Below are 22,915 nucleotides of genomic sequence, written 5' to 3'. Positions count from 1 at the left end.
CAAAAATGACCCTAAACTTCCATTTGCTTGCCAATTGAAAACATTATCGTCTTTCCTTGCCAATATTTCTGTCTCGGGTCTATTGCAGTGCTCCAGGAAAGCTCAATGCAAGCTGGAGGAACAACTACTTATCTTCCGCTTAGGCTTGTTACAGCCTTCAGGTCTCACCATCAATTTGAGCAATTAGAGAGCATAAATACCCCTTTTTGTCTATTACCTACCTCGACTACCCCAGATCCTGAAATAGGTTGCTTTTAGTACAGCCAACCTATTTTCAACTACTCATAAGTCGGGTTTATCTTCTTCACTGGTCTACTATCAACAATCTCTTTGTCTGCCTACCTTTTTCTGTCTCTCTGGGATTTTCTACCAACTATCCACTCACTTCTTTTCCCCTCTACCTCCTATCATAAGCTTAATTACTACCTTTTTCTAGATGCCTCCAGCTCTGAAAAAGGCCACAGGACTTGAAATATTAATTCAATTTTCCTAATGCATATGCTACCAAACCGAAGTTTCTCCAACAGTCTGTTTTTGTTGGCTTCAGATCTTCAACACCCACAGTCTTTGTTTTATATAAAAATTCACTATTGTGTCCAGAAAAAAACCCCGATTTTTGATTCGAATTAGCTAAGCAAAATAAAACCAGATGAAATCCAAAAAATGGACTTTTACAAATTCTATGATTACATAATAACATTTTTGTTACCTTGTTTTCTTTGTCTTCAAGTACTGTTAAAAGTTTATCTCTATCTGTGTCAGCCTCCTGGAGCTGTTCATCAGTGAGTGCCTGTAACTCCTGCATATTAGTCATTTGCTCCTGCAGCTGCAATATTTCATTCTTCAATTCCTGTGCCTGAGCCTCATTGACTCCTTTTTCAGATTTTATCTGCAAGACGATCACAATTAGGTTCTCAAAAGGGTTACCAAAAGTATATTAATTGAATCTACTTTACAGAACACAGAAACCAGGTGTACATGCAGAGTGACATTAGGAAAATGTGGATAAATAACTGAAGAATGAATACTATAAAATTGAAATGCACCTTTTTTCTGGAAGTAATGTGAATGCTTCTTTGCATAATTTACCATTTTCATTCATCAAACAAAACTGAGAGACTCCACTGCCCAATTTTGCTGAATTGATTTTCAAATTGGGGTAAAAAAATGTGGTGCTGGAAAGCACAGCAGGTCAGGCAGCATCCAAGTAGCAGGAGGGTTGACGTTTCAAGCATGAGCTCTTCATCAGAGCTCACTTTCTCCTTTCAAACTGAGGTCCCTGAACTCTAGGAAAATGCGGTTAAATCCGGTTGGATTCCTGTATTTCCTCTCGGTTTATTAACCTGCTTTAATTTTTCTCCAATACCAACACTGCAAAACTATTTCAAAGTTAAAATTGAGGGACCCTCAAATGGAATAACATTGCAACCATTAAAACCCATGCTGTGCAATCTGTCAGGATATTCCCCTCTTGTCTACCACAGATATATTCTGAATGGTCTACTTCTTTTGGGTGTGGAAAGCCTTCCAGAGACAAAGTGCAAATTCGGTCCTGCTACAGAACCCTCCAACAATGTTTCCAATGGCAGATAAATCCAAGAAAACACTATCGGCAAGTACTTAGATATATTTATCAACCTGACCAGAGCTTTTGTCTTTGTAAATCTCAAGACTCTGTGGATGCCCAGGAAACTTGATTACAACCCTGAAATCAGAGTCATACTGCACAGAAACATACCCTTCGGTCTAACCTGTCCATGCTGAATATAATCCCAAACTAAACTAGCCCCATCTGCCTGCTCCTGGCCCTTCTCCCTCTAAATGTTTCCTATTCATGCACCTATTCAAATATCTTCTAAATGTTGTAACTGTACCAACATCCAACACTTCCTCAGACAAACCACCCTCTGTATAAAAAATTTGCCTCTCATATCTTTTTTAAATCTCTTTTCTTTCAACATAAAAATGTGTTTCTAGTCTTGAAATCCCAATGAAACTGCAAATATCTTGAATCAGAGATCTGAATTGGATGTTTTCAAAATTAGACTGGGGTCAAGCAAGGCTGTGAGATAACCTCTATACAACTTATAATCTACCTGACAGTGGCTAATCACCTCAACTTCCCTTTTGTACGAGTATGAAATATCTAATTTAGTTCATGGATCTTAGTCACCTCTCTGTCAAAACTTTTAATGACAACATAGATATACATGACCTACATATCTGTATGGGGCTTGCAGGCTGCTGTTGTTGTCTTCCAAATCTGCATACAAGAAACTTTGTTTGTCCGGAATGTCGCCCAAAAAACTCATATCATACCAAAGCTGGGCAGTGAAATATTCTACCATCCACGCATGTTGAAGCAGACACTCAGGAAATAGGTTGCCCATGTCTTGGCAACCACCATCTGACTTTAACCACTGACAAAGAGATCCAAAACTGGATCAGTTGCAACAGCAGCACACCTTTGTACAAACGACACAAGTGAGAGTATGACATTAAAGACCTCTGAAAATCAAAGGAAGTCTGAGAGCACAGGCCAGTTCTTATCACTCCACTTCTGTACTGCAGTAAGCCCTGCAATGCGCATCAATAACACAAGTGTGATAAAGAAATTCGATCATATTTCTTCTGCTGTTCACTGTGCATTCAATAGGTGGACCACCAAACACTAGTGTCCTTCTTGAAGCTGTGCAACAATAATTCTGGCACAATTTCTGCAGAATGAGCTTTGGTGGACTGGATACAGATTCCTGATGGCCAAAAACCACTTCCCATTTCCTGTTTCCTTAACTCTGAAGTTGCCAAAGGTCCAAGGAAGGACAAAGAAAATACTTCAAAGACAATGAAACAACATGCTACAGCAGCTTTCCACCAACTGCTCAGAACGGTGACAACTTGTCCATCAAACTGCATCATGCTTTGAATCTCAACATCTTAATGATGAGGCACAGTGGCAGAAGAAGGAAGTAAACCCTGCACTCTGTATCTCAATTTTTACCACTTGGGTCACTCTGCCTCATATGCCCAATAACCTGTGGGACAAGAATCAGGTTGTCCATTCACATTATGTTCCATACCAATAATGTGCACCCTGAGTGTGCACATCTGTGAAACAAGGAATAGTTGACTAGTATTTACAGAAAGACCCCATGAAGGAAAGATTGAAGACTACTGATTACAGATGCATTTATTCCCTTTCTTTCCAAGAGTTTTTAAATAAAAGATTTGTACCTATCTCAAGAGGACAAGAGTTTAAAATTACCTTTACACAATATATTGGCATATCAGTGGGTAATTCAGGTGACCAAACACCACCACACAGGGTATAGTATTAATCTAGCATATTGCATGATTGTATGAAAACTTTTCTGCTAATTGTTTATGCATAAAATAAACTTAGTTAAGTTTTGTTTTACTATTCTCTTTTTACTTTTAAGTTATTAACAAAGAGTATTTTGCACAGTAATTGAACAATGCTATTTGATGTAAGTTTGTCAGCCTACAATTACCAATGTCTCTACTGCTTTTTCACAAGCAGTCTTGCAATCCTCCTCTTTATTTTTCAGCTCATCCTGCAATCCCATCACTTCCTGTTCTAACTTCTTCTGATGTTTTAAAGCTTCCTCTTTTTCCTGCTGTGAGCGGTCCAAAATTTTATTCAACTGTTTCTGTAATCCAGCAAGATTCTTTCCCAAAGTATCTCCTTGGTTATAAGGCCTAAGAATAAATAAAAAAAGTTCCAATTTCCTATTAGAAAACTCACATGGTTGATCAATTAAGCACAAAGTTTCTTTTAAAATTCTAACATTACGAAAGCTTTTAAAGCATGCAATAAATAACTTCAATAGACCGGAAGTCTAACCTAATTTCATGAGTACCAGAATCCAGTTTTTTCCTGAGCTCAGAGACACGAGCAGACACCTCCTCTGGATGAATCATTGTTTTCATGGCCTGATCTATATGTGCCTGAAGATCCTGAAGCTGTTCCTTCAACAAGGAGTTATCAATCTGTAAGGCAAATAATATTAATACTACAGTAATCATCATACTCCATGTGTGTTTAAAAGTATCTGATTCCTTTTCTAAATAATGTATTATATTACAGTTTATAGGTTCAGCTTATATTTGTAGAATTATGCATTGTTGCTGGTCAAAAACTAATGCCGCTGGTGTGTAAAGCTCCATATGGTGAAATGGTGAAATTTTAATGGTGCCTTTTAAGGCAAAAGATAGGAATACTTAATTTTTCTTTTTCAGCACCTTGTAGCTTCAGATGATGTGAAACCAGGTCTAGTTCAAATGCAAATCCTTTGCTTTGGCTCAACAATATGTCACACCCGAGTTCAGATTTTTAACACAAAAATGTCTGAAGATGGAAGACTCGCAACTAAGAGAAGGTTATCTTTTTAATTACAGGCACCAGAGTTAAAACTAGCCTACTGCATCAATCACTGATACCATAGTTAAATTTGGCGCTCATCAGTTAAAAAAAAAGTTTTAAAAATGCAGTTTGGTAGCCATTCCAAAGTTTGTTTTAGGAGCAAAAGCTTGTCAGGTGCCTTTATTTAAGAATAAAGAGGACATTTCCCTGAACAGCTTGTCCAACATTTCAGTTGAATGGTGATGAGAACATCAATAATTTTTCCAGCAGTCTCATCTTAGAAGGTCTAGGATCTGTATGATATTCGTGCCAAATTAGCACTGTGACATAACTAATTTGCAGTTCCTTGGTATTGATCTCTGTGGGGAACTCGAGAATGAAGTGCGACAGTAAACCAGTAACATCTGAAGTATGATGAGTATTTAGTAAGTTTTGTTGGCTCAGTTCATGAACTTAATAATCTTAAGCAAATAACGCAACATAGTTCACAATATTTGAAGCAGCATATTTTTTTCAAGAAAATTTGAGCAAATCTTCTCTCGGGATTCACATGACATTGTATTAGATATGCATTGTGATAGCTACTGTTTATGCATCATAAGCTTAGAGTGCAAAGCTGAGTTCATTTTCAAACAATAATACACAAATATTTAAATACATTTACATCATAAATATCAAGAACGAGTTTGTTATTCACCAAAAAGTAACTAATGGCTTATTGCCATGAGATTACTCCTTAATGCTGTGTGACATTTAATGAATCTCAGTTAATTAGGAAAAATTGTCACAATTATTATTTTAAATAATTGTCAGTCAGATTTCACTTACTTTAAGACCGTTTAACTGAGCAACTAACTTCTTATTTTCATGCTCCTTTTCAGCCACCAGTTGAGCCTGTGCGATGGCATTTTCTAGAGCTTGCCTTTCCTTTTCCAGCTCAGCTTGCAGGGCAGATTGCTCCATCTAGAAAGTAAATATTCCACCATGTTAGTAGATAACTATTTTTAGATCAGAAGAATTGACAGGATGCAGAAACATTCAAGCCCTTAGCTAAGGCCGATATCCAAAGATGCATTTGAGCTTTCAAAACTGGGGAGATCAAACAGCGCTTTATGTTTTATTTGTAAACTGATCTAATAGCGTACATAATACGGTTAATTACAGATCCAGTGTCTATTATTTGGTAATTTCATATCAATAACTTGGAACCTCTAGGATTTTACCAAGATTTAAACATTATTAGTGTTTTAAAAGAAGTCATAATAACCATTAAGGAAAGTAATATCAATCTAAAACTAAAGCAAAGATGCACAAAACATAATATTGCTGAAAGACCAACTTTTCTTCACTCAGTTATTGAACAAAAACTGCTCTTCTTCTACAGTTTAGAACTACTTTTATCCATTCAAAATTATTCCCTTTAGTTTCCCTATTTTATATATTCATTGGTTCCCATATCAGTTATAAGGTTGTTAATTTCCTTTGCTACTGTTCATATGGACATCTCTTTTTCATAACAGAAAATCTGACAGGAGACAGAAGTTGATAAAAGATAATTAATGCAAAAACAAAGGAAAAATAAATGAAAACAGAAGTGTGAAACAATGACTAAGACATTAAAAAAAACCTATTATGATACAAGAATATTTAAAATCATTGTGAAGTCTTAATTGTACTATGCACTGCTCCAACAACATACATTGCAGGTGCTTGCAGGTTGTATTTCCACTGCCTTTCCGTTTGTGGGCTTTTCCCAGGAGCAAGAAAGCAAAGGAGACCATATATGTTTTTCACAGAACTAGCAAGAAGCCTGTCTGGGTTACTATGGCTACAGTCAAATAAGTTAGCTTAGAACAATGAGGATAGATGTTGCTTAAACTCCAGCTGCAAGCATTGTATGGTCTGAGACTGAGGGGAACATTGGAACATAAAATCATAGTGATGAGAAAGGCGACAACAACTCCTCCATATTAATCCACAGCATTGGTGCTCCACAAGGCTGCGTACTCAGTCCCTTACTATACTCCATATACACTCATGACTGTGTGTCCAAATTCAGCTCTAACTCCATTTACAAGTTTGCTGATAATACCAGCGTAGTCGGTTGGATCTCAAACGACGAGACACAGTACACAAATGAAATACAGAGCTTAGTAGCATAACGTAAAGACAAAAATCTCTCCCTCAAAGTCAGGAATGAAGGAGTTGGTCATCGTCTTCAGGAAGTGGAGTGGAGACACATCCTTACCTGTATCAATGATGCTAAGGTGAAGATGGTTGAGAACTTCAAGTTCCTAGGAGTAAATATCACCAACAATCCATGCTGGTCCATCCATGTCGACTCTATAGTCAAGAAAGCTCACCAATACCTCTACTTCCTTCTTCAAAGGTGAAGGAAACTTGGCCACAACTGTCTATTATGACACATACCAATTTCAGTAAATACACTATAGAAAACATCTTACCTAGATGCGTCACAGCTTGGTGTGACAACTGCTCTGTCCAAGACCACAAGAAATTAGAGTGCAGCCAGTCCCTCTCAAAAACCAGCCTTCATTCTCATGACTCTGTCTCTACTTCCTGCTGCCTCAGGAAAAGCAACCACCATAATCTATAAACGCAATATTCTGCATTCTGCTCTATTATCCCTACTTATGTAAGGTACGATTTGCCTGGACAGCATGTAAAACAGTACTTTTCACTGTATCTTGGTATGCGACAATAATAAATCCAATCAAATCAGAGTTCTCCCAAAAGCTTCACAAGATTTAGTTATAATATTCTCATAGCTAAATGACTTGCCTATATTATCAATGTTCACACTCAAACACCAAGGGGTGGCATAGTGGCTCAGTGGTTAGCACTCCTGTCTAACAGTGTCAGGGACCCTGGATCACCTAATCGCATCATCCGCCGACATTTCCGCCAGCTCCAAATAGACCCCATCACCAGGGATATATTTCCCTCACCACCCCTATCCACTTTCCGCAAAGACTGTTCCCTCTGTGACTATATGGTCAAGTCCACATTCCCCAACAACCTACCCTCCCCTCCTGGCGCCTTCCCCTTTGTAAAACCTGCGCCCACACCACCTCCCTCACCAGAGTCCAAGGCTCCAAAGGAGCCTTCCACATCCAAAGTTTCGCCTGCACTTCCACACATGTCATTTATTGTATCCGTTGCTCCCAATGTTGTCTCCTCTACATTGGGGAGACCTATCACCTTTTCACAGAGCACTTCAGAGAATATCTCAGGACACCCGCACCAACTCCACCGCCCCTGTGGCCGAACATTTCAACTCCCCCTCCCACATGAAGGTTCTGGACCTCCTCCACCACCACTCCCCCATCACCCGACACTTGGAGGAAGAACGCCTCATCTTCCACCTCGGAACACTTCAACCCCAGGGCATCAATGTGGACTTCACCAGTTTCCTCATTTCCCTCCCCCACACCTTACCCCAGTTCCAACCTTCCAGCTCAGCACTACCCTCATGACCTGTCCCACCTATCAATCCACGCTCCCACCTATCCGCTCCACCCTCCTCTCCGACCTATCACCTTCACCTCCACCTCCATCCACCTATTGCCACTCACCTACCTTCTCCCCAGCCCCACTCCACTCCCACTTATCTCTCCACTCCAGAGGCTCCCAGACTGATTCCCGATGAAGGTCTTTTGCCCGAAACGCTGATTTTCCCTGCTCAGATGCTATCTGACCTGCTGTGCATTTCCAGCACCACTCTAATCTTGACTCTCATCTCCAGCATCTGCAGTACCCACTTCTATCCTGGATCAATTCCAACCTCTGATGATTGACTGTCTGGAGTTTGCACATTCTCCCCATGGCTGTGTGGGTTTCCTCCCACAATCCAAAAATGCGCAGGTTGGATGAATTGGCCATGCTAAATTACACATAGTATTCAGGGGTGGGTGGGTTAGGTGCATTAATCAGGGGCAAATTTAGAGTAATAGGTTAGGGGAATGGGTCTGTGTGGGTTACTCTTTCAAGGGTCGGTGTGGACTTGTTGGGCCTAACGGCCTGTTTCAACACTGTGGGGATACTATGATTTGTGGAACCTAAACTCTAGCCAAGGGTTAAAACCTTCAGAATTTGGAAAACAAAAAAATCAAGATTCAAATATTAAAACAAAAATCAAATACAGTAGAAAACGGAAATATTTTAAAAGTGAGCTCACTTGACTAATGTAACCTTGATGAACTTTGACAATGAACAAAGCAAATATTATGTTTCTAATGGGATTCATGATATCATTCTGACCAATTTCAACAAGTTCTGGACAGACTGGGGGGTATTAACTGAAAGGCATTTTTCAACAGGGATAGTTGAATATTTGTGCTGTTTCTAGCCTGTGGACTATATATGTCCCCTAACTTTAGAATGCACAACAAGCAAATAATAAGCAAAAGCAATAAAAACTGCACATGCAAATTAAACAAAAACCTAAAATACTGTGAAATGGAAGACTGGATTTTCCAAAACACTGGGTTGGATTTTGCACATGGTAACAAAGCAAAGAGTTCATTGTGACCACAAAGAACGCTGCCCACAAAGCTCTTATGATCCAGTGATTTCTGGTTTTCCCCTTTTCCAGACACCAGTTTAAGTCTGTGGCCAAATAGAGAGGATCTCTTGCCAAGCAGTGACAATGATATCAGTGCAATGGAAAATTATCCATTTACTGTGAAATTTAAAAGAGAATGCTTTTCTTAAATTCAATGCTGCACTGAGCTTTGTATACAATACTTTGAAGGTCTGCAGCTAGCTTATCTCGGTTTGAATTCTGTAAACATTCAACTCGATCTTGCGATAGTCGAACTCAGCGAAAGCTGAAGAACTGTTATGTCTAAGACCAGGGGATGAGAGAATAATAACTTGAGTTCTCCAAGTCTCTGCCCTTGACAGTGTAATAAGAAACAGTATAAGGCAAGCATCTGAACAATGCTTAGTACTCTTTACATTGAGGCATCTGGCTTAGTGTAATGGAGTCAATCCCGCAGGATTAAGAATAAAGCTCCTTTCTTTGCTCTTGCAAAGTCGATTTAAATTCCACAACAATCAGCAAGCAGGTGAGCAACAATCATACTGAAGTATGCATACACAACAAAGCATAAAGTTAAAAACACTGAATTCCTTCACTTTTAGTTTAATAACAACATAAAATGATTAATTCAATTTCTACATTAATTCTGATAAAACATAATTAATATTTTTTTCCAAAATATGGATTTTAAAAAAAATTCAGAGCAAACTGACATTCCACAAATATAAAATCGAGTTCTCAGTCCAGTGAGTGTTTACCAGCAAATTCAAAGTTAGATTGATGTTCAAACAAAAGACCAGTTATACTTCAATTTGTGAAGAGGATTTAAACAGTTTACAGAGAGCTAGCTATCAATAGGTTAAGTGAGTGAGCAAAAAGTTGGCAAAAGTAGTATAGCATGGCAAAATGTAAAGTTGTTTATTGTAGAAGGGAGAACAAAAGATCACAGTATTATTTAAAGGGAAAAGAGCCTGCAGTAAGCAGCAAAGGGACTTGGGAGTATTTGTGCACAAAACACAAAGCTAGCACACAGGTACAGCACTTAATCAGAAAGGCTAATGGAACGATGGGACTGCTTTAGTTTGGGAACATGGTCAGTGTGGGTGGTTGGACCAAAAGGTCTATCTCCATGTTGTATGACACCATGACTAGGTTGGTCCATATTTCAAGGGGGTTGAAGCATAAAAGTAGGGAAGTCTTACTGCAAATGTTCAATGCAGCCCGTGGATGTATCTAGAGCACATCTTCTGTAGACATATAAAATTACTGACAACAACGTCTGACCCTGTTACTTTGTCCCTGTGTGGACACCTGAAGTTGTCAATTACAATAGAATAATGACAGCAAACACTGACAAATATATTGTCAAAATCCAGGCTATAAGATTTGTGCAGGACACCTGCATTTTTCAAAAAGCTTTTCAATTAAAATATACCATAAATACAATAGGATCTGGACCAGATGGGCCAATGGGCTGAGAAGTGGCAGATGGAGTTTAATTCAGATAAATGCGAAGTGCTGCATTTTGGGAAAGCAAATCTTAGCAGGACTTATATACTTAATGGTAAGGTCCTAGGGAGTGTTGCTGAACAAAGAGACCTTGGAATGCAGGTTCATAGCTCCTTGAAAGTGGAGTCGCAGGTAGATAGATTGTGAAGAAGGCATTTGGTATGCTTTCCTTTATTGGTCAGAGTATTGAGTACAGTAGTTGGGAGGTCATGTGCGGCTGTACAGGACATTAGTCAGGCCACTGTTGGAATATTGCATGCAATTCTGGTCTCCTTCCTATCGGAAAGATGTTGTGAAACTTGAAAGGGTTCAGAAAAGATTTACAAGGATGTTGCCAGGGTGGGAGCACCTGGGCTACAGGGAGAATCTGTTCTCCCTGGAGCATTGGAGACTGAGGGGTGACCTTATAGACGTTTACATAATTATGAGGGGCATGGATAGGTTAAATAGACAAAGTCTTTTCCCTGGGGTTGGGGAGTCCAGAACTAGAGGGCATAGGTTTAGGGTGAGAGAGGAAAGATATAAAAGAGACCTAAGGAGCAACTTTTTCACGCAGAGGATGGAATGAGCTGCCAGAGGATGTGGTGGAGGCTGGTACAATTGCAACATTTAAGAGGCATTTGGATGGGGATATGAATAGGAAGGGTTTGGAAGGATACGGGCCAGGCGCTCGCAGGTGGGACTAGCTTGGGTTGGGATATCTGGTTGGCGTGGATGGGTTGGACCGAAGGGTCTGTTTCCATGCTGTACATCTCTATGACTTTAAATGATGTTCAGTCAAGTTTCTGAGAATTATTTTATTGCCATTTATATTTGGTAGTTATTTACGATGGACAAAGGATTAATCACAGAGAGATCATTTAGCCATTACCACATTGTTGTTTGAGACAATATTCTGCATGCAAAGCAGCTGCTGCTTTCCTCCACCACAAAAAATGACCAGACTGCAAAAGTACTTCACTGTTTGCATTGCATTTTGAGACATCTGGTTGTTGTAACAGAAACACAACCAATTTTAAATTAATTTGTTCATGTAGCACAAGTTATGTTATGTTGTGTTATGGAATCAATAGAAAACAATACTGGAATTGCTGAGAATGGACTTTAGCCACTTGTAATTTAGACTATAATTATTAAATGAGGTAATGAACAGATGTTTAAAAATCACAATAACCAGATACTTAATGGGAAATCAAGAGAAAATTTCCCCCAAAAAATTCAACTACCAACAAATCCAAGTATACAATGCAGTGCTTAGAAATGTGCTGCAAGTAGATTCAGTGGAGGCATTCAAGAGGGCATTGGATGGTCTTTGGATAGTAATAAAGTGCAGGGATATGGGGAAAAGATCAGGAGGTTGGCATGAGATAATAGAGCTGCTGCAGATCCAAATGGCCAATTTCTACACTATAATAGTTCTGTGATGTGCAACTCTTTGTGCTGTAAACAATGCCATAAATAAACAAAGAATTTACTAGTTAATGACTTCATTATTCCTTAAGACTTTTAAATAACAATTACCATGTCAACTTTGGAAGAATGAGTAAGGGTCAAGTTTGTAACTTACTTGACTAAGCTTCCGGAGGCGCTCCAGTTCCTCTCTAAGCTGGTTTGCTTCAAAATCCCTTGCTTGCAGTTGAGATTCTAATTCAGCTTCATATTCACTGAGGTCACCTTGAGCTTGACGTAGAGATTCATTCAGCTCCTGTTGCTCTTGTAAGGAATGCTCCAGTTCAGACATCTCCTATAATGAGAAGTAAACATGGACTCTGCAGATTACGATAGTCATTAAGGTTTAGGTTACGCAATGCATTCTGTCAAGTAAATCCATTACTTACCATTTAACTATAGATGTTTCTATATTATCTGTTTTGTATGCTACAATGTAATATTTGCAATTTTTTTTGTTTGGTAATGTGTTATTTGCATAATTACAACAGGAAAACAGACATTCCAATTAAACTGGCAACTTTGCGATTAGATTAGATTCCCTACAGTATGGAAACAAGCCATTTGGTCCAGCAAGTCCACACTGACCCTCCAAAAGAGTAACCTGCATTTTCCCTCATTTCCCTCTGACTAATGCACCTAACACCATGGTTAATTTAGCATGGCCAATTCACCTGACCTGCACATTTTTGGATTGTGGGAGGAAACCAGAGCACCCAAAGGGAACCCACGCAGACACAGGGACAATGTGTAAACTCCACACAGACAGTTATCGGAGGCTGAAATCGAGTCTGGGTCCCTGGCGCTGAGGGGCAATAATGCTAACCATTGAGCCACCTTACTGCCCCATTACTGTTCGTCCTATCATGCTAAAATACATTATTGTTTCATAGCTGATTATCAATTCCTATTTATCATCGGTTGCCAATTTGGCAGATAGTACATTTCAGCTTAAGTTTGGTTGATTAGGCCTTTATCATCATCACAAACTACTGGAATTTTAGGGGAAAATGGAGTTGAATTTTAAAATCATATTTTGTGCAAAATTATTCTTAACCATATTTTGTCATTTGTTTCTTGTAAAGGATATGGTACAGCTCCTCAGGATTCTAATGCAAATACCTTTCTCAAGTGCTCTGCATCCATGGCAATGATTTCTAGCTGATTCTTCTGTTGTTCTAAATCAGCCAATCGAAGCAACAGTATCTCCTTTTCTTTCTGTAGCTCTGTGCATTCCTCCCGAGCTTGTTTTGCCTGCCCCTTTACACTCTCCAAGTACTCCTGCAGCCCAGCAATAATAGCTTCGAGGTCCCGTTTCAGTGCCTCATTGGCTACTATACGGCCTATTAAAAATGCATTAGGAAGCGTTAACACTTGAAGCACTGGTCACAAAATTTATGTACTTTACCATTACAGAACTCGGATGCTATTCAGCAGGATTAAGCAATACAAATAATATAATTGAATTGCAGCTTTTCTTGATGCATTACATATGCAGATATATAAAAAAAAGCAGGTGCTTTCCTGCCCTAAATTTAGGTTTGGAACCTCATTTTGATCTGTTCGCATTGTTGAAAATATAGAAGCAATTTAGATCATTTTGAAAATGAACCTTAAGAATTCTCTTAGCATTTCAGCAGAGCACAGCTATTCGCACAGTAATCTGTTTAACCACTTAAAGAGGGAACTTCCTCAGAGAATACAAAAAAAGTCTTAACAGCTACCTTCTGTCAGCTGGTCTTCAAGATCCTTGATATCCTCGGTTTCTTTAGCAATTTTAGAAAGCATTTCTTCCAGACGCTTCTCTAATAGCTTGTATTGCTTGGACATCATGTCAAATTGTTGGGTTTCACTGGTCATTTGAGCTTTCAAATGTACCTAAGAAAAAAGCATCAAAATGTAAATTGCCTTAAATAAGAATGCTATTATGTGCCATATTTTAATTAAGGTACAATTGATATTACATAATAATCAGTAATTTAAATAAATTTACAAAAAATCAATTAATTCTTTATCATCTAAATTTTTTTAATAACTCTATGTTTGCTTCAATGTACTATTAAAAGAGCCAGATGAACTCCAACATCTGTTTTATACAATATGGAAAGCATGTCACTACCTGAAAGCATCAAAATGTATGAGCATTGTATCTAGGCATTGAATGCTCCTTTGGATTTCATGAGTTGCTTCAGTATTGTCAAATAAACTAATAAAGAAAGTAATCATAAATATTCAAATAATAAAAAGCAAGAGAAATAGAATTCCATACTGGCCTTCATTTTGTGTTTTTAAAGAACATAAATCAGACTTTCTAATCAGGCTCTGAACATGAAGCTTCCAATCATTGATGGTCAGGTGTCCTGGCTATACTAGGTCCAGTATGGTACATTGGTAGCTCTTAAAGACTTCACTAAATGATATGATGAATAAATTAAAAGGGATATCACCACATAAAAGACAAGTACTAGGTATGTATAAAAAATAAACACATTGGTTGCTTTATAAAGGCAGATATTATTTTCAATATCTAGGTCAATGTTTCTTATGGATACAGTATATGGGTAGTTAAATGTGTGGCACAACTTTAAGTTTACCTCCAGAAGGAAAAGAATTAATTCATTAATCAACACCTTTAAGTCAGAGCATCAAGGTCATTGAACTCAGCCTGAAGAAATCCAAGTCACAAAACTACTGAACATCAAACTACAAACTTAGCTTATTTTCGAAATGGACTCTAACTTTGCCAACCTATCCTTGCCACGCAGTAATCTATATTTGTGTGTGTGTGTGTGTGTGTGTGTGTGTGTGTGTGTGTGTGTGTGTGTGTGTGTGTGTGTACGCGAGAGAGAGAGAGAGAGTACACGTGTGCAAATTGTTGCAGATTTGAGGAAAGGTAGGAGTATCACAACACTTGGTCCACATTTTTCTGGAGGTAGAGGACAAAAAAAACAGACATAAACTAAGAAAAACTAGGTTAGGATGTCTTTGCACAGCAAACTGAATGGATCTTCACCGGACATTGCCTTATTGAACTCTGTAATCCACCTGTGTTAATGCCAATATTTTTGAGTAATTTGTAACCTCTTTCCTCCTTCTCTGGATACACGCATGCAAATATGAATTGCAAATCATCCTTAATGCATTTTGAATGCATTAATACAAATCAACTTTTGATTCTATCCTAAGGAGTTTTGCTGTGGGTCAAGTTTAAATCATACTTCATATATAGGGCTTGGGGAAGTCTCCCACTGCCACTTATAAAAGAAAAGGGAAAAGAAAGAAAAATGTAAAAACCACCTCTATTACAGTCAGAAGACAACTTCAACTCATCTCTCCCTTTTGTTAGTGACAGTCATAATCTCAGATATTTAATAGAACTGTCCAGTTAGAAAGAAGTAAAGATGGATTTTCATCAACATTTTATTTAAATTCATTAACTGCTTTGGTGTCATAGCTGTGATGAAACTGATTGATACATTACTTTTGTTGGAATGCTAGATGTTAAAAGAGCATGAGAACAGTCTATGTCGATAGCCATTCTGACATGCAAGATAGTTAATGCAGTTTAGGGCTTAAAGTAGAAAATGAAAATATACCCAAACTCATTGTTTCTTACTTAAGTTAGTGTCAGAGATTATGGCAACACTCCTATGTTTTATATGAATCCACATCCCAATATTTTCCTTTACTTGTAATCATTCCAGCTGATAACACCAGGTGATTCATATTTGTCAGATTCCAAAATGAAATCTATCTTGACAAGTTATGAGCTTTAATTTTCCTTTTACATACCACAGAGATCAGTTACAACATGCTGTCCAATGTACTTTTAACAAAAGGTTTATTATACAATAAAAAAAACAAACTATATTACATTAGAACAAGCACTACTGGAGCAATCTCATTACAAACACCGAAAAGATTAATTCTTTTTATCTTAGCAATAGCCGGATAGATCCTTAAACTCAGTGAAGGGTCACCGCAATCTACATGCTAAAACTCCTTGCTCAACTGGGGTGACTGTAATTAGCTTCCTTTCAGCAAGTGTCTATGCACTCACTAGATGTTATTTACTTCAGTTTATGTCTCTCCACAAGACTCTTAAAACAAGCTACTGATTCACCTCACCATTACTTAACATGGGTTTCCTAAACACAAACTTGTCATTGTCTACCTCCTTGATAGCTCCAATGGCTTGTGCTTCAGGTATTCTCTTCACATTGACTTCTAAGCATCTCCCCCATACCTAACTGCTTGGAAGTGTGAACAACAGCTTTTCTTTTTTTGCTTATTGACCTCATTCCCCTCTGCATGAACTGGTTTCTGGCTCCTTTCCTCCATCCCCCTTCTCTGATGGTTGTAAAACTCAAGTCAGAAACTCCTTTGTCATTAACTCCGACATACAATTTTCTAGTCATTTAGCTAAAAATCACATGATGTTGTGTAACTATTATTTTGAACTCAAATGTTCAAAATGAAATTCTGGCCTAGAATTCCAAAACAAAAATCAGATCTTCACAGTAAAATTCATTTTTTTCCACTTCAGAACTCAAATACTTAAATAATAACCACAACATAAGATGAACCTTTGTAACAACATACACACTCGAAGGTTTGATGCTGGAAAAGCACAGCAGGTCAGGCAGCATCAGAGGAGCAGGAGAATCGATGTTTCAGGCATAATCCCTTCATCATTCTTGAAGGGCTTATGCCCGAAAGGTCGATTCTCCTGCTCCTCAGAAGCTGCCTGGCCAGCTGTGCTTTTCTAGCACCAAACTCTTGAATCTGATCTCTAGCATCTGCAGTCCTCACTTTCTCCTAACAATTTACACAACAGATTTTCACAAATGGTTGCTGCTATGACATTATTTCAAGAGGGATCATTTTAATGAGCAAATAAGCTGGATGTAGTACACAGAACTAGCAGCCACTGCCAGTCCAGTTTTGAGCATGAAGTGAGGATCACAATTATGTTTTTTTTCTCCCAAACGAAAGTAATCAAGTCCAAGAAAGACAAGAGTCTCACAGATACCCATCTGATGTATTATATAGAACGAGCAGTCTCAAACATCAAACCACAATGCAAACTTCAAGGCTTCAGTATATAATGTGCAGTCATAGGTATCACAGAGGTTTGGTGAGTAGAGAACAAAATGAATAATTATACAGACTTTGTTTTTAATGTTATATAAATCTAAAGCCAACTGACTACTGGATATTTTCTTTGGGTAGATCCTGGATTGCACTTAATTTCAAGAAGTGATTTTGTGCTTAAGAAGGTTGGAAATCACTGCATTAGAATTACATGTACACATTAAGATAGATTATATATTTAAGGTTGACTTGATGACTTTTAGTTAGCACCAACACAACAAACATCAGTAAGAAACAAATGATCTAGGACTAAGGACTAAGGAATGTTATTATAGAAAGCCGACCTAATATATTCCAGACACTCTCAGATGCCTTTGGCTGTACAGATGAATTAGGTATCTCAAGGCTTGATTTTTAAAGGAAAGCAGGTGATTTGTAACTAAAGAACAGGGCAGACTGTTGCAGTTACAAATGAATATGAAGTGAACAAGGCACTTGGTCAGGTATACAGTGTATTGGCCAGGGATTAACAATGATAGAGACAACAGCGAGGATGACAGAAAAATTCTAGAGCAACTAACCACATCAACACAAAGAACCTTAGCACCTTTATAAGATTCCACTTCTTGATCTAAAGTTGCAACAGATTTATTTACTGTGCATGGCAACAATTTTCCACTTGTCACTGACTATCGTCAGATATGATGTGGAGCTGTCAGTGTTGGACTGGGGTGAACAAAGTTAAAAAAAAATCACACAACACAGGTTATAGTGCAACAGGTTTATTTGTAGGTACAAACTTTTGCAGTGCTCCTCCTTTTTCAGGTAGCTAGAGGGGCAGGATCATAGGACACAGAATTTATAGTAAAAGACAAAAGTGTCATATGACTGATGCAATGTGTTGAACAATCCTAAATGACTTTAATCACTTAGAATGGGGTTCAGGTTTCAGTTGATTGATACATAAATCCCAGAACGTCTTTCAAATCACAGTCCCAAGATAACTTAAGGTTTTATTTTTAAAAGTTGACATCTCAGGGTAGGCAATGTATGAAAGGTGTGAGGTTAGAGTCTGCCTGCATCCCAACCTGGAGTCAGACTGACTCTATTTCCAAACTAGGAATTTATGAATTGTCACATGAACTGATTGCAGACAGATGGTCTTTTTTGAACAAATTAGAATTGTCAGATAATTGAAAGATTTCTCAAGTGCATCTATGCCAGATTGTATGAATGGAAAAAACCTGAAGGAATCGTGTCTGACAATGAATCACAACACACTAGTAGATATTTTACAGAAATGTGCAATGAACGTCCCATAAACCATGCAACAGCCTCACCACTCAATCTCTGCCCAACAGTCTTGTCTCACAAATCTAACACAGTTAAGGCACTAATCACAAGTGCAGAGAAACAAAACAGGATCACTGTATTTCTAAGAAAAAGTGAGGACTGCAGGTGCTGGAGATCAGAGTCAAAAAGTGTGGTGCTGGAAAAGCACAGCAGATCAGACACCATCTGAGAAGCAGGAGTGAAGACGTTTCTGGCATAAGCCCTTCATCACATTCCTGACATAACTGCTATACTTAACACTAACATGTCTAGAAGTGGGCTTACTGTCTCCAGAGGAAATCAAGTGCAGAAGGCAGGGTCAGGATAACCACACAAAGCCTGTCCAAATTCTTAGACATACTGGACAAACTTCTCAAAATGAAATAAGATATAGTGACAGGAGAAGTCCATTCAACCCCTCAAGCTGAGAATGAGAATGGAGAATGGAGAATGAAGAATGAAAAGTGTGATATGATTAAAATGGTGCCTAGTCTGCTCATTTGCCAAAAATTTTAAATCACACGAATGACCCAGAGAACCTTATCATTCACATAAATATCAAGTGTGCAGTGAGTCCAGGGCCCACAAAGATCACAACATCTAATGGAGAGAAACCAGGTTTGCTTCTCAACTCAATCCTACAGTCTTCTGAACTAAATTAAAGCTGATGGCCTTGAGGTTTAAGCTACCTGTCAAATTTAAAATTGTACATGCTTTTTTCCATTGACATCACAAGGGGGGGGCCATAGTTACTTATAAAGTAATAGAGATGTACAGCATGGAAACATATTTTTTGGTCCATGCCAACCAGATATCCTAAATAATTCTTGTTGCATTTGACCCATATCTCTCTATATCTTTCCTATTCACATTCCCATCCAGATGCATTTTAGATGTTGTAATTGTACTAGCCTCCACCACTTCCTCTGGCAACTCATTCCATACATGCACCATCATCTGCATGAAAACTTTGTCCTTTAGGTTCCTTTTCTCTCTTTCCCCTCTCAACCTAAACCTATGTCCTCTAGTTTTGGACTTTCCTACCTTGGGAAAAGACCTTGACTGTTCATCCTACCAATGCCCCACATTTTATAAACCTCTATAATGGTCGTTCCCTCAACCTCCAATGCTCCAGGGAAAATAGCCCCAGCCACTCAGCTCTCCCTATAGCTCAAATCCTCCAACCCTGGTAACATCCTTGTGAATGTTTTCTGAACCTCTTTCAAATTTAGCAACATCTTTCCTGTAGCAGGGAGACCAGATTCGAATGCAGTATTCCAATAGTAGCCAACCCAATGGCCTGTACAGCCACAACATGACCTCCCAACTCCTATAGTCAATGAACTGACCAATTAAGACAAGTGTACCAATTGCCTTCATTAAGCTATCTACTTGCAATTCCACTTTCAAGGAACAACGAACCTGTACTCTAAGGTCCCTTTGATCGGCAACACTCCCCAGGACCTTACCAATTAGTCATAGAATCATAGTGATGTACACATGGAAACAGACCCTTCAGTCCAACTCGTCCATGCTGACCAGGTATCCCAACCCAATCCAGTCCCACCTGCCAGCACCTGGCACAAATCCCTCTAAACCCTTATTATTCTTATACCCATCCAAATGCCTTTTAAATGCTGCAATCGTACTAGTCTCCAAGACTTCCTCTGGCAGCTCATTTTATACATGCATCACCCTGAGTGAAAACGTTGCCCTTCAGGTTTCTTCTATATCTTTCCGCTCACACCCTAAACCTATGCCCTCTAGTGCTGGACTCCCCCACCTCAGGGAAAAGACTTCCTCTATTTATCCTATCCATGTAGCCCATTATTCTACAAGCCTCCACAAGGTCACCCCTCAGCCTCAAACACCCCAGGAAAAACAGCCCCAGCCCACCCAACCTCCCCCCACAGCTCAAACTCTCCAACCCTGGCAACATTCTTGCAAATTCCCTCTGAACATCCCCCACCTCCCCCCCCCCCACTCCCAATTCACACAACATCCCTCTGACAGGAAGGAGGCCAGAATTGTACACAAGGTCCTGCCCTAATTTGCCCTACCAAAATGTAGCACCTCATTTATCTAGATTAAACGCCACCTGCCACTCCTCAACCATCTGATCAAGGTTCTGTTGTACTCAGAGGTCACCTTCTTCTCTGTCCACTATGCCACCAATTTTGGTGTTATCTGCAAACTTACTGACCATACCTTATTCTCTGATAAAATGCTGTTCATAGTCACTGCTGCCTCTGACATTTTTTTTTAGTTCTTCACAGGGTTAAACAACATGCATCTGCCTATATTTAGAAACCCAATTATGCAATTTTGGATAACAGTTAGATTCTCTCTTGTTGCCATAAAGGACCAGGCAATGTTACTTGCCACTTTTCAGTCCAAGCCTAGATTTTCTTGAGGTTTTGCTGCATTTGAAAAGGACTGCTTCATCATGAGTCATTGCAAATGGTGCTGAACATTGTTCACTGATGACTGCACATCGCCCTTCTGACCTTTAAATGGAGGGAAAGGCACTGATAAAACAGTTGAAGGTGGTTGGGTCTAGGATACCACACTGAGTACTTCCAGAGCTGAAGCTATTGACCTCCAACAACAATTGACATCATCCTTTTTGCTAGGTATGTCTCTAACCAGTGGAGAACTTTCCTCTGGAATCCGACTCACTCTCGTTTTGCTACCGCTCTTTGATGGATCTTGCTGTTATGTGCAACTTTGATGCAGTCACAGAGCATCCATTCTCAGCTGTAACCTGAGCTTTGTCCATGCTTGAAACAAGGCTACAATGAAGTCGGGAGTTGCATGGTACAGGCAAAACCCAGGCTGTGTAAGTGAGCCGGCTACTCCCAAGTGCTGCTTGACAGCACTGTGAACAGCCACTTCCATCTCTTTACTGATGATCAGAGCAGACTGGTTCATTGCTCATTCATCCCAGAAGAGCACTATTCAAATGTTTTTGTTAATTTCTCTCAAACTCTAAACACAAATTAGAAATGTAGTCTCTGAATTTTGATTTATAAATTTTTCCTTGATTTAAGTGGTCCTCTCACCTTATGTTCATACACCAAGTTCAAAGAGACTGAATCCTGTGGACTCATTAGAAACATACCTAATGGCAAGGGTAGTAACAAGGGAATTCCTTCATCCCAATCATAAGGATATTCCTGATAATAAGCTCTAATCATGGTCTTGAAAGTTTGAAGCCATCTTTCCACAGCTGCTTAGGTTTGTGGGTGCCAAGCACAAGATGTAGATGGCTCGATTCCCAAACTCTCCATTATTTCTGTGAATATTTATAGCATAAATTTTGAACAATGATATGATTGTCTCTCTATGGGTCATCTGCATCTCATTAAAAATTGATCAAACTTTTTCTAGCATTATTGCAATAATTCTCCCTGAAGGCAATACTTCAGGAAACCTTGATGTCACATCCATATTTGTAAAAACATACTTGCACCCATTTCTAATTTTAAATAGAGGTCCTACACAATTGATTAAGGCCCTGCTAAATGGTTATTGAAAAGATGCTAATGTGATTAAAAGCGCAGGCTTAATTGATGATTGGGATTTCTCTACTACCTGACAGGTATAATCAGTGAAATCCTGGACAATAAAAATGTTTGATATTTTATCCAATTTTTTTTCAATTAGAATTTTATGCACCACTTGTAACATTTGTTACAATATTCAGATGGGAACACACTTGCTGGACCATTCTTTATTGACTGATATTTGAGCTGGTTTCCATTCCTCACCAGTTTTGTTTCTCAAATAATAACACTCAAGTACCAACTTTAATTCAATTTCAGAGTTGATTGTTTGATATTGCAATTACAATGCAGAATCTGCTTGATGCGTTTCTATTAAAAAGATAGGATATACATTTCAGCCTCATACTCTTAGCCTTTATCCTTTTTCTTTAAAATATTTTGGAAAATTTATCTGATAACTGGATTTACAAGTCATCACCCCTTTTCTAGACTCTTTTTTTGCTGTCTAAATCTATGCATCTGAGATCTAGCCATAACAGAGTCAAGAAACAATCCAGGATGTTCCTCCTATAACATTTCAGTTACTCTCATCTCTATTGGCTGTTCCACCACTTTGGGGAGACTAATATTTTTGAACCAGTTAGGTCACACTGCAAGGTAAAATCATATTGGTCTGAAGGCATAATTTGCACTGTTTCAACTGCAACTTATCCATTTACCAAGTTATTCTTTAAGCCAACACTTCATAATTAGACGGTTTTCTAACTTGCATGTATATATTACATATAAATTAATATTTTCTTCATTAACCCCTCTGGAAGACAAATGATATGATCAGCTAGCTTTAATGATTAACTTGCTCAAATGTCTCTCAACACCTTGGATAGTTTATCACAATTTGCCGGGGATTACTCCTCAATCTGAAATAAAATATTCAGAACCTACAATCTGCTTTTATTATGAACAAATGAAGAAATTTCTTGACTGTCCAATGTCACCTCTCCCTTCTTAGAAGATTCGAAGAAAGTACGTTTCTTTGTATTGTAACAACAGTTTTAAAATCTATTTCTTTTTCTG

The 22,915-nt window shown here is 38.6% G+C and overlaps 1 protein-coding gene across 7 annotated transcripts in view; it reads right to left on the bottom strand.

Annotated features, from left to right (window-relative positions):
• The window catches only part of cntrl (centriolin), a 116,640-nt gene that overhangs the window by 55,357 nt on the left and 38,368 nt on the right, over positions 1-22,915 (bottom strand). For all 7 annotated transcript variants that reach the window (XM_072566081.1, XM_072566075.1, XM_072566077.1 and 4 more), the window contains 7 exons: positions 13,631-13,784; positions 13,029-13,249; positions 12,025-12,201; positions 5,213-5,347; positions 3,866-4,011; positions 3,513-3,720; positions 710-889 (listed from right to left, as the gene is read on the bottom strand). In XM_072566081.1, the coding sequence (XP_072422182.1) occupies positions 710-889; positions 3,513-3,720; positions 3,866-4,011; positions 5,213-5,347; positions 12,025-12,201; positions 13,029-13,249; positions 13,631-13,784 (1,221 nt within the window). The remainder of the gene's footprint in view (positions 1-709; positions 890-3,512; positions 3,721-3,865; positions 4,012-5,212; positions 5,348-12,024; positions 12,202-13,028; positions 13,250-13,630; positions 13,785-22,915) is intronic.

Source organism: Chiloscyllium punctatum, chromosome 49 (assembly GCF_047496795.1).
Source record: "Chiloscyllium punctatum isolate Juve2018m chromosome 49, sChiPun1.3, whole genome shotgun sequence".
In the NCBI taxonomy this organism is placed as follows: domain Eukaryota; kingdom Metazoa; phylum Chordata; class Chondrichthyes; order Orectolobiformes; family Hemiscylliidae; genus Chiloscyllium; species Chiloscyllium punctatum.
The sequence above is the reverse complement of the archived record's forward strand: the minus strand, read 5'-3'. Positions and strand labels throughout refer to the sequence as shown.